This window comes from Bufo bufo, chromosome 4 (assembly GCF_905171765.1).
Source record: "Bufo bufo chromosome 4, aBufBuf1.1, whole genome shotgun sequence".
NCBI classification, from domain to species: domain Eukaryota; kingdom Metazoa; phylum Chordata; class Amphibia; order Anura; family Bufonidae; genus Bufo; species Bufo bufo.
The window spans coordinates 477718236-477733150 of NC_053392.1; the positions used below are offsets into that span (position 1 = coordinate 477718236).

Genomic DNA, 14915 nt, shown 5'->3' on the forward strand with positions numbered 1-14915 from the left:
GATGCGGAACGGAAGCATGGATCGGAACCCCGCGGTAGCACTACGGAGTGCTTTCGTGGTGTTTCTGTCCGTGCCTCTGCACCGCAAAAAAAATAGAACTTGTTCTATTTTTTTGCGGTGCGGACGGATCACGGACCCATTCAAGTTTAATGGCCTTTTATCTGTCCCGGCCGCTGCACGGACGTTGCCCGTGCATTGGGGACCGCAAATTGCGGTCCCCAATGCACGGAACAGATGCACAATGTTCGTGTGAAATAGGCCTTTCTTTGCATTAGGCCTCATGCACACTACCGTTGTGTGCATCCGCGGCCGTTGTTCCATTTTCCGTTTTTTTTTCGCGGACCCATTGACTTTCAATGGGTCCGTGGAAAAATCTGAAAATGCACCGTTTTGCAGCCGCATCCGTGATCCGTGTTTCCTGTCCGTCAAAAAAATAGGACCTGTCCTATTTTTTTGACGGACAACAGTTCACGGACCCATTCAAGTCAATGGGTCCGTGAAAAAACACGGATGCACACAAGATTGGCATCCGCGTCCGTGGTCTGTGGCCGTAGGCTACTTTCACACAGACGGATCCGCAGATCCGTCTGCATAAAAGCTTTTTCAGAGCTGAGTTTTCACTTCGTGAAAACTCAGATCCGACAGTATATTCTAACACAGAGGCATTCCCATAGTGATGGGGACGCTTCTAGTTAGAATATACTTTGAACTGTGTACATGACTGCCCCCTGCTGCCTGGCAGCACCCGATCTCTTACAGGGGGCTGTGATCCGCACAATTAACCCCTCAGGTGCTGCACTTGAGGGGTTAATTGTGCGTATCATAGCTCCCTGTAAGAGATCATGTGCTTCCAGGCAGGAGGGGGCACCCCCCCTCCCCAGTTTTAAATTAATTGGTGGCCAGTGCTGCCCCCCCTCCCTCCCCTGTGGTACTGTAGATTCATTGGTGGCCAGTGCAGCCCCCCCTCCCTCCCCTGTAGTACTGTAGATTCATTGGTGGCCAGTGGGCCCCCCCTCCCTCCCCTGTAGTACTGTAGATTCATTGGTGGCCAGTGGGACCCCTCCCTCCCCCTCCTAATTAAAATCTCCCCCCCTATCATTGGTGGCAGCGGAGAGTTCAGATCGGAGTCCCAGTTTAATCGCTGGGGCTCCGATCAGTAACAATGGCAACCAGGATGCTACTGCAGTCCTGGTTGCCATGGTTACTTAGCAATTTTTAGAAGCATTATACTTACCTGCGAGGCTGCGATGTCTGTGTCTGGCCGGGCGCTCCTCCTACTGGTAAGTGACAGGTCTGTGCTATAAGCAATGCGCCGCACAGACCTTTCACTTACCAGTAGGAGGAGCGCCCGGCCGGTCACAGACATCGCAGCTCGCAGGTAAGTTTAATGCTTCTAAAAATTGCTAAGTAACCATGGCAACCAGGACTGCAGTAGCGTCCTGGTTGCCATGGTTACCGATCGGAGCCCCAGCGATTAAACTGGGACTCCGATCGGTACTCTCCGCTGCCACCAATGATAGGGGGGAGATTTTAATTAGGAGGGGGAGGGAGGGGGGGACCACTGGCCACCAATGAATCTACAGTACTACAGGGGAGGGAGGGGGGGCCCACTGGCCACAAATGAATCTACAGTACTACAGGGGAGGGGGGGCCCACTGGCCACCAATGAATCTACAGTACTACAGGGGAGGGAGGGGGGCCACACTGGCCACCAATGAATCTACAGTACCACAGGGGAGGGAGGGGGGGCAGCACTGGCCACCAATGAATTTAAAACTGGGGAGGGAGGGGGGTCTGCCCCCTCCTGCCTGGCAGCACATGATCTCTTACGGGGGGCTATGAGACGCACAATTAACCCCTCAGGACCTGAGGGGTTAATTGTGCGTATCATAGCCCCTGTAAGAGATCGGGTGCTGCCAGGCAGCAGGGGGCAGTCATGTACACAGTTCAAAGTATATTCTAACTTGAAGCATCCCTATCACTATGGGAACGCCTCTGTGTTAGAATATACTGTCGGATATGAGTTTTCACGATCTAACTCAAATCCGATAGTATATTCTAACATAGAGGCATTCCCATGGTGATGGGGACGCTTCAAGTTAAAATATACCATCGGATTGGAGAAAACTCAGATCCGATGGTATAATAGGGACTCCTGACTTTACATTGAAAGTCAATGGGGGACGGATCCGTTTGCAATTGCACCATATTGTGTCAACGTCAAACGGATCCGTCCCCATTGACTTGCATTGTAATTCAGGACGGATCCGTTTGGCTCAGCACGGCCAGGCGGACACCAAAACTACTTTTTTTTCATGTCCGTGGATCCTCCAAAAATCAATGAAGACCCACGGACGAAAAAACGGTCACGTATCACGGACCTACGGACCCCGTTTTTGCGGACCTTAAAAAAAAAACGTTTGTGTGCATGAGGCCTTATGGTGACATCTGTTGCAATGTAATCTCAAAGGACCACTTACATATACTGCCAAGCTGAAATCACCAGGCAAATACAGTATATAGGTAACTCAGGTAATTTGGATCCATCTTATGCCAAGATATAGCTGGCATGTTTGCATATCAATAATCTGTGCAAAAAAGGGCATATCTTTGATAAATTTGGCTCATTTAAGGGGACTACCATTAACCAGACCATCAGAGAGAGTGAATTTCTTAAAAGTTAGATTTTTCAAATTTCACCCCAAAATTTGCTTCGTAACGAATTACTTAGTCACGAAGCGCATTTTTTTTGTAGATAGCAGGTGCAATGACAGGCAGCTGCGATAGAGCTGCTCCCATCATCGTACCCCTCAGATGCCGGGTACATACATGATCGCGGCATTTGAGTGTAAAATTAACAATAAAATTTTTTTTTATCAAACTTACCGCCTCCATTTGCTTGTGATGGGCTGGCCGCCGCCATCTTGCTTGAAGATCTCAGCCGAAATCCTGTGCAGAGCGAGATTACGTCATCACGCTGGCTGGCGTGGTGACGTATGACGTCATCATGCCGGCCAGCGTGATGATTTAATCTCGCTCCGCACGGGATTTCGGCGGAGATCTTCATGCAAGATGGAGGCAGGCGGCCCATCGCGAGCAAATGGAGGCGGTAAGTTAGAATTTTTTTTTTTTTTTTATACTATTTCAGTTTAAATCAATTCGCTGACACAAAGCACGAGGAAATTTGGCTTCTAGGCGAATCGAATTTATCCTGAAATTCGGATTAAATTCCACTTCGTGGGATTCGATTCGCTCATCTCTAATCATCATCATCAGTCAGATCATTTACTCCAACTAGAAGGAATTAATAAATGACTCAATGAAAGCGTCACACAATACACTGATAATTGCAAAACACTCTTCTTTATCTTGGCCTATGAATATAGAGTTGTCTTAACCCCTTCCAGACCAGCGCCGTAATAGTACGCCGCTGGCCGGATCTTTAAAGATGGCACCCGCTCCTGAGCGTTGCAGGCGCAATAGCCGCAGTTGGCCGGCTGCTTCTTATAGCAGACACCTGTGGCTCATGTCCGCAACCGGGAGTAATGCCGATCACAGACATTTAACCCCTCAGATGCCCTGGTCAATCCTGACTACTGCATCTGAGCGCGCTGAAAACCGAAAGCGTGGCCTTCCGGTAATGCTCTGGCTCCCCCGTTCGGCGATCAGAGGAGCCGGAGCTTGTGTGCAGCAACCCATGTCTTTATAAATGACAGGAGGCTGCTGCATAGTATTTCCTATTGAGCCCTTACTCCCAAAATAAAAATAAAAGAACTAAAAAATGAAAAAATAAAAATAAAAATACACATCTTGGGTGTCGCGATGTGCGAAAACGCCCATAGTGTAAAAATATTCCCCATACGGCAAACAGCAAAACGGAAAAAACGTCCAAATGGCTGATTCGCCATGTTTGGTCGCTTCATTTTCTGCAAAAATGTAATAAAAAGTGATCAAAAATTCATACACATCCCAGAATGGTATCAATGAAAAGTTCAGATCACCCTGCAAAAAATGAGCCCCCATACACATAATTACATAAGCGTTATAGGGGTCAAAATATGGCGACAAAAAATAAAACAGATTTTTTCCCACTATCAAAATGCAAGAAAAACTAAACATATAAGGTATCATCGGATTCGTACTGACCTTTAGAATAAAAGTAACTGGTCAGTTTTATCGTACATCAAATATTGTAAATAAAAAACCTGTAAAACTGTGGTGGAATTGCTTTTTTTTTCGCAATTTCACCCCATTTGGAATTTTTTCCCCGCTTCCCACTACATCATATGCAATATTAAATGGTGGTGTTGGAAATTACAACTGGTTCCGCAGAAATTAAGCCCTTATATGGCTATGTGAACAGACAAATAAAAAAGTTATGACTCTGGGAAAGCAGGGAGCGCAAAACAAAAACGCAAAAAAAAAACCTCCGTGGGTGAAAGGGTTAATGTTATCTCAATTCTACTAATTAAGTATCAGATATCATCTTCCTCTCACAGCATCTGTGAACTGACAAAGGGTCCCTTAAGGCTACTTTCACACTTGCGTTCGGAGCGGATCCGTCTGGTCTCTGCACAGACAGATCCGCTCCTATAATGCAAACGATGGTATCCGTTCAGAACGGATCCATCTGCATTATATTTCAGAAAAAAATCTAAGTCTAATTGTTAGTCAGACGGATCCGTCCTGACTTTGCATTGAAAGTCAATGGGGGACGGATCCGTTTGAAATTGCACCATATTGTGTCAACGTCAAACGGATCCGTCCCTATTGACTTACATTGTAAGTCTGGACGGATCCGTTTGAAATTGCACCATGTTGTGTCAACGTCAAACGGATCCGTCCCCATTGACTTACATTGTAAGTCTGGACGGATCCGTTTGGCTCCGCACGGCCAGGCGGACACGAAAACGCTGCAAGCAGCGTTCGGGTGTCCGCCTGCTGAGCGGAACGGAGGCGAAACTGAGCCAGACTGATGCATTCTGAGCGGATCCGCATCCACTCAGAATGCATTGGGGCTGGACGGATCCGTTCGGGGCTGCTTGTGAGAGCCTTCAAACGGAACTCACAAGCGGAACCCCGAACGCTAGTGTGAAAGTAGCCTTATCTATAAAGGAGTTTTATCTCTCCATGCTGACTGCTACACAAGGACAAGATTTTGTATTTAATTTTGAAATATATATACTGTTGATACTGTTGTATTCCCTTTTAGGAATCTTAATGACAGCCTCTATTTCTAGACACTTTTGAAAATAGTCAAGGTATTGTAAGTGTAAAAATTGTCAAGAGCACATAAATATGGCACACATAAGGAACTCCATAAAAAAATTTCCTGCAATCTTCAAAAGAATTTGGACACATTTTGCATAGTAAATATTTACCAGCATTTCTTTAATTTTGTTTAATTTTTTTGTTTAGAGATTTAAAGACCGCCCTTCACCAAGAATCCTGTCAACACATTTAAACTTCAAAAATATTCCAAAGTCTATTTTTGAAAAGAAAGTTAAGGTAGGTGCGGAGAGTAACTCCTGGAGAGCCACCCAGTTCTTCTTCAGTTCAGAATCTGTTGATAAGGCTACATTCACATGATCGTATGCATTTTGCATGACGTCCGTATGGCATCCGTTTTTTTTGGGGGATCCATTGTAACAATGCCTATCCTTATCTGCAAAAAGGAATAGAATAGGACATGTTCTATATATTTTTATTTTTTTCCGGGGCTATGGAACGGACATACGGATGTGGATAGCATAAGGTGTGCTGTCCGCATTTTTTGCGGACCCATTGAAATGAATGAGTTCTCATCCAATCCACAAAAAAAACGGAACAGACACAGAAACAAAATACATTTGTGTAAATGTAGCCTAATAGTGTTAGCAAATAATAGTTATTCCTTAGATAATAAAAAGTTATACAATTTTCTAATTTCCATTTGGTATCAGTTCCTCCACTTCTAGATTTCTGCATTGTGATTGCAATAAACTGTGCACCTGTGTTTGTCACACGGCTAGGGCAGGTTTTTGTCAATTGAAAGTAAACAATAAAAGTTCCTATTATATGACAGCAAGCAGAGATCTTGAAATCAAGGTTCCTATAGTAAATGCTATACCAAACAAATACTATTAAATATACTGCTTCATTTTAACCCCTTAAAGACCTCTGCCGTACATTTTTACGGTTTCGTTTTTCACTACCCGCCTTCCCATAGTCATAACTTTATTTTTCCGTTCACATATCCTTATGAGGGCTTATTTTTTGCGGGACGAGTTGTACTTTCTAAAGGCACCATGTATGGTTGCATCCCATGTAGTGGGAAGCTGGAAAAAAAAAATGGATAGAATTGGGAAAAAACGCAATTCTGAAAAAAGTTTTTATTTTTTTACACCGTACACTATGCTATAAAATTAACCTGTTATCTTCATTCTCCAGGTCAGTGCAGTTACAACGATACCACACCTGTATAATTTTTCTTGCATTTTAGGCTACTTTCACACTAGCGTTTTAGTTATCCGGTATTGAGATCCCTCATAGGGGCTCAATACCGGGGGAAAAGAAAAACGCTTCAGTTTTGTCCCTATTCATTGTCAATGGGGACAAAACTGAACTGAACAGAACGGAATGCTCAAAAATGCATTCTGTTCCGTTTAGTTGCGTTCCCATACCGGAGAGCAAACCGCAACATGTTGTAGTTTGCTTTCAGTCATGGGATGCAGAGCAAGACGGATCCGGCAGGACCCCCAATGCAAGTCAATGGGGACGGATCAGTTTTCTCTGCCACAATCTGACACAATAGAAAACTGATCCGCCCTCCATTGACTTTCAATGGAGTTCATGACGGATCTGTCTTGGCAATGTTAAAGATAATACAACTTGATCCGTTCATAATGGATGCAAATTGTTGTATTATCAGTAACAGAAGCGTTTTTGCTGAATCCTGCCGGATCCAGTATAATCGCTAGTGTGAAAGTAGCCTTAAGGCTACATGCACACGAACGTTGTTTGTTTCCGTGTCCGTTCCGTTTTTTTGGGGATAGGATGCAGACCTAATTATTTCACCGTGTGCTGTCTGCATCAGTATGTCCGTTCCGTTGCCCCGCCCAAAAAATAGTGCATGTCCTATTTTTTTCTAGTTTGCGGACAAGGATAGTCATTATTACAATGGATCCGCAAAAAAAATGGATGCCATACGGAACGTCATCAGTTTTTTTTGCGGATCCACAATTTGCGGGCCGCAAAACACATACGGTCGTGTGCATGTAGCCTAATACTGAAAAAAAAATTAAAACCTTTGAGAAAAAAAGAAATATAGCGGTAAGAATATGGTGATACATAACTTTTTTGTAGTTATGTGTATGGGGCTGTGTGAGGGCTCATTTTTGCGGTGCGATCTGTACTTTTCAGTGATACCAATTTGAAGTGTGTGTGACTTTTTGATCACTTTTTATAAAAAAATTATTGGGGAGTTGAAGAGCATTAATATTGTTATATTTTAACTGTATGGACTTTTTTGCACGAGGCGATGCCCATGATGTTTATTTTTTATTGGTTAATAGAGTTGAGCGAACCCGAACTGTAAAGTTCGGGTTCGTACCGAACTTTAGGGTTTTCGGCACCCGGACCCTAACCCGAACATTTACGTAAAAGTTCGGGTTCGGTGTTCGGCGATTTTTATGGCGCTTTTTGAAAGGCTGCACTGCAGACAATCAACAATCGTCATACTACTTGCCCCAAAAGTCCATCACAGCCATGCCTACTATTGGCATGGCTGTGATTGGCCACCTGCAGCATGTGACCCAGCCTCTATTTAAGCTGGAGTCACGTAGCGCCGCCCGTCACTCTGCTCGGATTAGTGTAGGGAGAGGCTGCAGCTGCTGTGAGGGAGAGATCAGGGAGAAATCTTATCAAGAACTGGTTTATGTACTCAGCGATCTACAGAAAAAGTGTTTTGTGGGTGCAGTGCACCATTTTTTTAAGCCTGCCCTGAGCCAACTACTGCTGAAAACGAACTTTTTTTTCTTCAGTTAGTCAATATCAATACATGATCGGCAGCCATTTTATGCAACAATAGTGCACCAGCATAGGCTATCTGCAAGTCCAGAAATACAGCTTTGGCATACTGGGGTGAAAAAAGCCTCTGATATACTGCACATCTGGGATTAGACAAGCATAAGTGACTGTCACATTTAGGACAGAAATACAGCTTTTTGGTTAGGGTGAAAAAAGCCTCTAATATACTGCACATCTGGGATTACACGTGCATAAGTGACTGTCACATTTAGGCCATAAATACGGCTTTGGCATACTGGGGTGAAAAAAGCCTCTCATATACTGCACATCTGGGATTACTCGTGCATAAGTGACTGTCACATTTAGGACAGAAATACAGCTATTTGGTTAGGGTGAAAAAACCCTCTAATATACTGCACATCTGGGATTAGACAAGCATAAGTGACTGTCACATTTAGGACAGAAATACAGCTTTTTGGTTAGGGTGAAAAAAGCCTCTAATATACTGCACATCTGGGATTACACGTGCATAAGTGACTGTCACATTTAGGCCATAAATACGGCTTTGGCATACTGGGGTGAAAAAAGCCTCTCATATACTGCACATCTGGGATTACACATGCATAAGTGACTGTCAGATTTAGGACAGAAATACAGCTTTTTGGTTAGGGTGAAAAAAAACTCTAATATACTGCACATCTGGGATTAGACAACCATAAGTGACTGTCACATTTAGGCCATAAATACATATCCTGCTTGGAGAACATGTCTGAGCCCGAGCACCGCGCCAAGGTTTCTCAAGTAGCTCGGGAACCTAACGCATGGTCACATGCTGGAGGTTACTGGGAGATTGCTTTGAGTCGGATCTTGTGCACCTGTAATTCGCCCACTGGCTCCTGGTATTGCCCATACGGCCCAGGTAGGTTTAGCGTTAGGTTCCCGAGCTACTTGAGAAACCTTGGAGCGGTGCTCAGGCTCAGACATGTCCTCCAAGCAGGATATGTTGGCTAATTCTCAATTTTACACCAGTATGAGGGTTAGTAAGACCGCAGAGTGCACCTGTATTTGTTTTTGTTATGTTATTTTGACTGTCTATCACATCCACACAATTCCTATCCTGTGTAGGATGTCCATTGTGGTACTTGTGGTCCGCTGCAGGCATCCTGCATTGTATGCATTTTTGCTGGGGATTGCCATTAGCAACGGGCCACAAGTGCAGGATCTGCCCCGCTGGTATAGATGCACCACTGCATACGGGGTTGAGCACTTCCTGCTTTTTAATAGCACGCCAATTTGTAGTTTGTATTAAGCATAAGTGACTGTCACATTTAGGACAGAAATACAGCTTTTTGGTTAGGGTGAAAAACCCCTCTAATATACTGCAAATCTGGGATTAGACAAGCATAAGTGACTGTCACATTTAGGCCATAAATACGTCTTTTTGGTTACTGTGGTGAAAAAAGCCTCTGATATACTGCACATCTAGGATTAGACGTGCATAGGTGACTGTCACATTTAGGGCAGAAATACGGCTTTTTGGTTACTGGGGTGTAAAAAGCCTCTGATATACTGCACATCTAGGATAAGACAAGCATAAGTGACTGTCACATTTAGGCCAGAAATACGGCTTTTTGGTTACTGGGGTGAAAAAACCCTCTAATCTACTGCACAGTCATAAGTGACTGTCACATTTAGGCCAGAAATACGGCTTTTAGGTTACCGGGGTGAAAAAACACTCTCATATACTGCACATCTGGGATAAGACGTGCATAAGTGAGTGTCACATTTAGGCCACAAATACCACTGTCATATAGAGTTAAAAAAAAAAATTGAGTGCAATACCCTACATCAGGGTTTATATTGGCGGTTAATTATTTTTAACATACTTAACCACTTTTTACTTTTCTTTGTGAACGCTAACTATGAGGCAAACATCTAATTAGGGACGCGGTCGTGGTGGTGGTGTTGGTGGAGCCTCTGGTGCAGGGAGAGGACGTGGCCGTTCTGCCACAGCTACACGTCCTACTGAACCTACTACCTCAGGTCCCAGTAGCCGCCAGAATCTACAACGATATTTGGTCGGGCCTAATGCCGTTCTAAGGATGGTAAGGCCTGAGCAAGTACAGGCGCTAGTCAATTGGGTGGCCGACAGTGGATCCAGCATGTTCACATTATCTCCCACCCAGTCTTCTGCAGAAAGCGCACAGGTCACCCCCGTGCATATTGGGGAACCTGTCTAAGCCTCAAGTCATGCAGCAGTCTCTTATGCTGTTTGAAAACTCTGCTGGCAGGGTTTCCCAAGGGCATCCACCTAGCACTTCCCCAGCGGTGGAAGACATAGAATGCACTGACGCACAACCACTTATGTTTCCTGATGAGGACATGGGAATACCACCTCAACTTGTCTCTGATGATGACGAAACACAGGTGGCAACTGCTGCGTCTTTCTGCAGTGTGCTGACCGAAAAGGAGGTCAGGGAGGAAGACTGGGTGGAAGACGATGCAGGGGACGATGAGGTTCTAGACCCCACATGGAATGAAGGTCGTGCCACTGACTTTCAGAGTTCGGAGTAAGAGGCAGTGGTGAGACCGAGCCAACAGCATAGCAAAAGCGGGAGCAGGGTGCAAAAGCAGAGCAACCGTCGCCAAAACAGTTCGCCTACTACTGGCCACCGTCAACAGGGACCGAGCACACCGAAGGCAGCTTCAAGGAGTTCCCTGGCATGGCACTTCTTCACACAATGTGCTGACGAGAAGACCCGAGTGGTTTGCACGCTGTGCCATCAGAGCCTGAAGCGAGGCATTAACGTTCTGAACCTTAGCACAATCTGCATGACCAGGCATCTACATGCAAGACACGGGCTGCAGTGGAGTAAGCACCTTCAAAACCAAGAAAGGGCCCCTCCTGCTCCCTCTTCTGCTGCTGTCTTGGCCTCTTCCTCCGCCTATGGAGGAACGTTGGCACCTGCCGCCCAGCAAACAGAGGATGTGCCACCAACAACACCACCTCCGTCACCAAGCATCTCCACCATGTCACACGGAAGCGTTCAGCTCTCCATCTCACAAGCCTTTGAGAGAAAGCGTAAATTCCCACCTAGCCACCCTCGATCCCTGGCCCTGAATGCCAGCATTTCTAAACTTCTGGCCTTTGAAATGCTGTCATTCAGGCTGGTGGAGACGGACAGCTTCAAACAGCTCATGTCGCTTGCTGTCCCACAGTACGTCGTTCCCAGCCGCCACTACTTCTCCAGGAGAGCCGTGCCCTCCCTGCACAACCAAGTATCGGATAAAATCAAGTGTGCACTGCGCAACGCCATCTGTGGCAAGGTCCACCTAACCACAGATACGTGGACCAGTAAGCACAGCCAGGGATGCTATATCTCCCTAACTGCACACTGGGTAAATGTAATGGCGGCTGGGCCCCATGCAGAGAGCTGTTTGGCGCAGGTCCTTCCGCCACCAAGGATCGCAGGGCATCATTATTTGCCTCCTGTTGCCTCCTCTTCCTACTCGGCTTCCTCCTCCTCTTCTACCACCTGCTCATCCGGTCAGCGACAGACCTTCAGCACAGCCAGGCGAAAACGTCAGCAGGCCATTCTGAAACTGATGTGTTTGGGGGACAGGCCGCACACCGCGCAGGAGTTGTGGCGGGGTATAGAACAACAGACCGATGAGTGGTTGCTGCCAGTGGGCCTCAAGCCTGGCCTGGTGGTGTGCAATAATGGGCGAAATCTCGTTGCACCTCTGGGACTAGCCGGTTTGGTGGTGCAGAAATTCATTCACAACTACCCTGACATGTCAGAGCTGCTGCATAAAGTGCGGGCCATCTGTGCGCGCTTCCGGCGTTCTCATCCTGCCACCGCTCGGCTGTCTGCTCTACAGCATAACTTCGGCCTTCCCGCTCACCGCCTCATATGCGACGTGCCCACCAGGTGGAACTCTACCTTGCACATGCTGGAGAGACTGTGCGAGCAGCAGCAGGCCATAGTGGAGTTTCAGCTGCAGCACGCACAGGTGAGTTGCACTGCGGAACAGCACCACTTCACCACCAATGACTGGGCCTCCATGCGAGACCTGTGTGCCCTGTTGCGCTGTTTCGAGTACTCCACCAACATGGCCAGTGGTGATGACGCCGTTATCAGCGTTACCACTTCTATGTCTCCTTGAGAAAACACTTAGGGCGATGATGGAAGAGGATGTGGCCCAGGACGAGGAGGAGGAAGAGGGGTCATCTCTAACACTTTCAGGCCAGTCTTTTAGAAGTGGCTCAGAAAGAGGATTTTTGCAACAGCAGAGGCCAGGTACAATTTTGGCCAGCCAGGGCCCACTACTGGAGGACGAGAAGGAGGAGGATGAGGAGGAGGAGGAGGAGGATGGGGATAAAGCATGTTCACAGCGGGGTGGTATCCAACGCAGCTCGGGCCCATCACTGGTGCGTGGCTGGGGGGATAGGGAGGACGCAGACGATACGCCTCCCACAGAGGACAGCTTGTCCTTACCTCTGGGCAGCCTGGCACACATGAGCGACTACATGCTGCCGTGCCTGCACAACGACTGCAGAGTTGCCCACATTTTAACGTGTGCTGACTACTGGGTGGCCACCCTACTGGATCCCCGTTACAAAGACAATGTGCCATCCTTAATTCCCTCACTGGAGCGTGATCGGAAGATGCGCGACTACAGGTGCATGCTGGTAGACGCGCTCCTGAGAGCATTCCCGACTGACGCCGGGGGACAAGTGGAAGCAAAAGGCGAAGGCAGGGGAGGAGGAAGAGGTCGCCAACGCAGCTGTGTCAGCGCCAGCACCTCAGAAGGCAGGGTTAGCATGGCCGACATGTGGAAAAGCTTTGTCACCTCGCCGCAACAACCGGCCCCAACTGCTGATATGGAGCGTGTTAGCAGGATGCAGCATTTGAACAACATGGTGGAACAGTACCTGTGCACACACCTACACGTACTGACTGATGGTTCTGCCCCATTCAATTTCTGGGTCTCCAAATTGTCCACATGGCCAGAGCTTGCCCTGTATGCCTTGGAGGCGCTGGCCTGCCCTGCAGCCAGTGTACTCTCTGAACATGTATTTAGCATGGCAGGAGGCATCATTACAGACAGACGCAGCCGCCTGTCCACAGCCAACGTGGACAAGCTCACGTTCATTAAAATGAACCAGGCTTGGATCCCACAAGACTTGTCTGTACCTTGTGCAGAATAGACATTTATACCACCATCAAACATACATTCTTGTACTCAAGTCAAGTGCAATGATTCTTTGTTTTCTTTTGTTTTTATTTGTCCCAATATTTTGGGGGCTACCTACCCCAATGAAAAAAAAAAAAAAAAAAACATTGTTGGCTACCTGCTCCTCCTCCATTGCTGCCTCCACCTACAACACCACATTCACCGCCTCCTCAACCTCCGACTCCATATCCACTTCCTTCTCTGAGTTGCAGGTTAATAATTTGTAATTTTTAGTTAATTTATTTCATTTTAAGTTCCCCCTTTTGCCGTGAATGAACCCCTGCTGTGCCTGGATGATAGGGGCCTAAATCTCTCAAAATCGTCTGTTCTATTGCTGGGTGACATGAACCCCTTTTTGCCGTGAATGAACCCCTGCTCTGCATTGCTGACAGGGGCCTAAATCTCTCAAAATCCTCTGTTCTATTGCTGGGTGACATGATCCCCCTTTTGCCGTGAATGAACCCCTGCTGTGCCTGGATGATAGGGGCCTAAATCTCTCAAAATCGTCTGTTCTATTGCTGGGTGACATGAACCCCTTTTTGCCGTGAATGAACCCCTGCTCTGCATTGCTGACAGGGGCCTAAATCTCTCAAAATCCTCTGTTCTATTGCTGGGTGACATGAACCCCCTTTTGCCGTGAATGAACCCCTTCTGTGCCTGGGTGACAGGGGCCTAAATCTCTCAAAATCCTCTGTTCTATTGCTGGGTGACATGAACCCCCTTTTGCCGTGAATGAACCCCTTCTGTGCCTGGGTGACAGGGGCTTAAATCTCTCAAAATCCTCTGTTCTATTGCTGGGTGACCTTTTGCCGTGAATGAACCCCTGCTCTGCATTGCTGACAGGGAACTAAATTTAGTGAAAACATCTGTTACTGATCGGAAGATGCACGACTACAAGCGCACGCTGATGATAGCATTCCCACCTGACAGCGGGGGCACAGTGGAAGCACAAGGCGAAGGCAGAGGAGGAGGAAGAGGTCGCCAACGCAGCTGGGGCACCACCAGCACCTGAGAAGGCAGGGTTAGCATGGCCCAAATGTGGAAAAGCTTTGTCAGCCTTGGAGGTGCTGACCTGCCCTGCAGCCAGTGTATAGTGTGAACGTGTGTTTAGCACGGCAGAGAGCATTATCACAGGCCGCAGCCAATGTGGACAAGCTTACGTTTATTAAAATGAACCAGGCATGGATCCCACAGGACTTGTCCGTACCTTGTGCAGAATAGACATTTTTACCAGCCTCAACCATCCATTTTTGTACTCAAGTGCACTTATTCTTTGATTTATTTTGTTATATGTCCCAATGTTTTGGGGGATACCCCAATTTAAAAATAAAAAATAACACAAATCAGTGTTGGCTACCTATTCCTCCTTCACCGCTGCTTCCACCTACACCGCCACGTCAACCTACACCGCCTCCTCAACCTCCTACTCCTAGACACAGATTGTTATTTTAAATTTTTCTGTATTTTATGTTATTTTAAGTCATTTCCCTATACACATTTGTTTGCAGAACAGTTGTCATGCTCTTAAGCACATTTTGATGCCTTTTGCAGCCCTCTATCCCTTTCCAGGACTATTTTAGAGCCATTTTAGTGCCCAAAAGTTCAGGTCCCCATTGACTTCAATGGGGTTCGGTTTCGGGGTCAAGTTCGGGTCCCAAACCCAAACTTTT

General features: G+C 46.7%; 1 protein-coding gene across 1 annotated transcript in view; it reads left to right on the top strand.

Moving 5' to 3' along the window:
* Nucleotides 1–14915, top strand: part of LOC120998721 (sulfotransferase 6B1-like) — a 240696-nt gene that overhangs the window by 30886 nt on the left and 194895 nt on the right. The window contains exon 3 of the mRNA XM_040429509.1: nt 5419–5508. Within this exon, the coding sequence (XP_040285443.1) occupies nt 5419–5508 (90 nt within the window). The remainder of the gene's footprint in view (nt 1–5418; nt 5509–14915) is intronic.